At 42.7% G+C, this 2,327-nt stretch overlaps 1 protein-coding gene across 1 annotated transcript in view; it reads right to left on the minus strand.

The window, feature by feature from the left end:
* Positions 1 to 1,907: 1,907 nt before the first annotated feature.
* Positions 1,908 to 2,327, minus strand: part of LOC138042764 (methylosome protein WDR77-like) — a 10,974-nt gene continuing 10,554 nt past the window's right edge. The window contains exon 9 of the mRNA XM_068888755.1: positions 1,908 to 2,327. This exon is cut by the window's right edge and continues 24 nt beyond it. Within this exon, the coding sequence (XP_068744856.1) occupies positions 2,012 to 2,327 (316 nt within the window). The 3' untranslated portion in view covers positions 1,908 to 2,011.

Raw genomic sequence — 2,327 nt, forward strand, 5'->3', positions numbered from 1 at the left:
TTAAGGCGGAATTTTAGTATCGATTTAGTACATTTATTATGAAGTGCATGGGGGGGGGGGGGTGGGGGGCAGACTGGCATTGATTTTCTTCAAGGTCATTTTCAATTTCTCGCCTTGGGTACGTTAATACGCAGTAAGGGGAAATAATGGCGATTCCCGAAACATCTGGCATTTGGCACTTACGACCTCCCTATCGCACTATACACTTGTTAGCATCCGACGATTACTACGGTAGTTCCCCGAGCAAAGGACACTACATTTAGTGTGTATGCCTGTCATGAAATATGTCACTCGCCCGTTCTTACCCTTTTTTAACGCCCGCAAATCACACCAGACGACAAGTTGCTAGACGCGTCGTGGTTACCACCAGTTGGTTCGAGTGATCTACTTTCAAAACAAGACGCTGCTACAAGACTCATTTGCGCTTCACACACAGTGATTTCGCATACTAGAGAACGAGTTACTCAAGCTCGTTCCCAGGGTCTCCATTGTCGTTGAGACATCATCGACAAAGAGACCGTGGGAACGAGGTTGCGAGTTACCAAGGGATCATTTAAGATAAACGACATACCCCATTACCTGTGACAGATCTTTAGCTTCGCGCAACCATCAAGGTAACGTTGATGTTCTGACGTTTTTATAAGAGATCGATATTTAGCTACTCAAATGAAAGTTTTGTCGGTGTGACAGGACAATGTGGGAGTAGCAGTCATTTTCTGATCATTGTTGGTTCCAGTTCTGTTGAGTTGTGTTAGCGCTGGGAAGTAACGTTAGTAAGACTGTACTGTGAGTAATGCAATGTACGTATGCATTGCTTTGAACACATCGTAATGTCGCGACCTTAAAGGGGCTGGGTCACGCTAATTTAGGTAATTTTGTTAATTATGAGCTCTAAATGTCAAATTGGCAGAGCAAGAGTCTTTCATTTGCAAAATCACGGCCTCATAACAACTGAGAATGATTTTCCAGCTGTGTAAATGACATTTTGATATAGACTGATATAAATTTGAAAAAAGGTGGGCCGACGTTTTTCAAATTTACCCAAATTCAATCCATTTCAATCCTCTCCAGTTTTGTCCATCCATGTCCCTTCTTGGCTTCCCTGTGTTTTGTTAGAGTTTTTCTTTAGTTTTGAACAGTTATTTTGATATTTTAGTCAATTCTATGACCATTCGATCAGTGCTGAAATTGCGTAAAATTGCTTGACCTAGCCCCTTTAAGGAACCTCAGCGAGAAAATTAGGTTTCTAGAATTCTTAAAGACATATTTCCACAAGCTAAGCCCGTGGACACCTTCCGTTTCCAGGCTGTTGTCCCTGCACTATTCCGAGTCCTCCTTCAGAATAAATTAATGAAGTATTTCCTAGGGGCGACTTAAAGTGTATTTGGCCTGCTACTCAAACCAAAACAACCTAAGGGAGAAATAAGGTCCTGGGACTTGAGAGTTTTCACAATTTTTTGAGGCCAATCTTTCATTTAGCGTCTCAAATAAGACGTGTTATTTGTCCAAGGTTACTGTTAGCGAGATGGGGCACTGGCCCTAGCTGAGGGTACACGAATGGGAGAAGAAACGCTGATCTGAATTATTTTCAGTGAGAAGGGCAATGGCCCGAGCTGTTATTGTTGGAATATCTTGGAGGGCCATTTTGGCCTAAGTAATTCTTGGTCATGCGTGATATTTTGAATGAGAGGGCGGCTGGTTAAAGGAGGTTAAAGGTATTGAAAGCGTGGGGGCATCGGTTTCGCTGAGGTTTCTGATTGGATAAAAATGAGCACAGCAGTTTCACGTCAGTCCCGGCCCCGCAAAACCTGGGAAACCACAAATTACTTGGGACAGTGCTCTAAGAACGCAAAAGACAAAAATGATTAATTTCTTTCCCGATATTAACAAGAACTTTCCACGGGAAGTTCGAACTGCTCACACAGTTTTTATTATTTCTAAAACACTTCACAATATACACAAAGTAACTTCTTTCTTCTCTTATGGCCATTTCTATTTTTTTTTCTGCCTGCTAGCTGGCTGGAGTTTCAATGGGGCTGTCTGTGTCCACTTCACAAGATATTACAGTCACTATATGCTTTTGCATTTCCTCCGCTCCTTCCACTTCCATTGTTTCGCAAACGTTTTCTTCATCTTGAGACATTTCATTGCCGTTAACTTCGCCGTTGAAAATTTCCATGCAGACAGAAGTGGCTTGCGATTTACTAGCTTCGACATTCAGGTCAGATGGCTCACCGCAATCAAATGAGTGACTGTATATTTGCCGCCCCCATCCGCTAGTGTATAGTGTATCGTCTACTGGACTCCAGGCGAGACCACGCACAACC

Source organism: Montipora capricornis, chromosome 3 (assembly GCF_036669925.1).
Source record: "Montipora capricornis isolate CH-2021 chromosome 3, ASM3666992v2, whole genome shotgun sequence".
Taxonomy (NCBI): Eukaryota; Metazoa; Cnidaria; class Anthozoa; order Scleractinia; family Acroporidae; genus Montipora; species Montipora capricornis.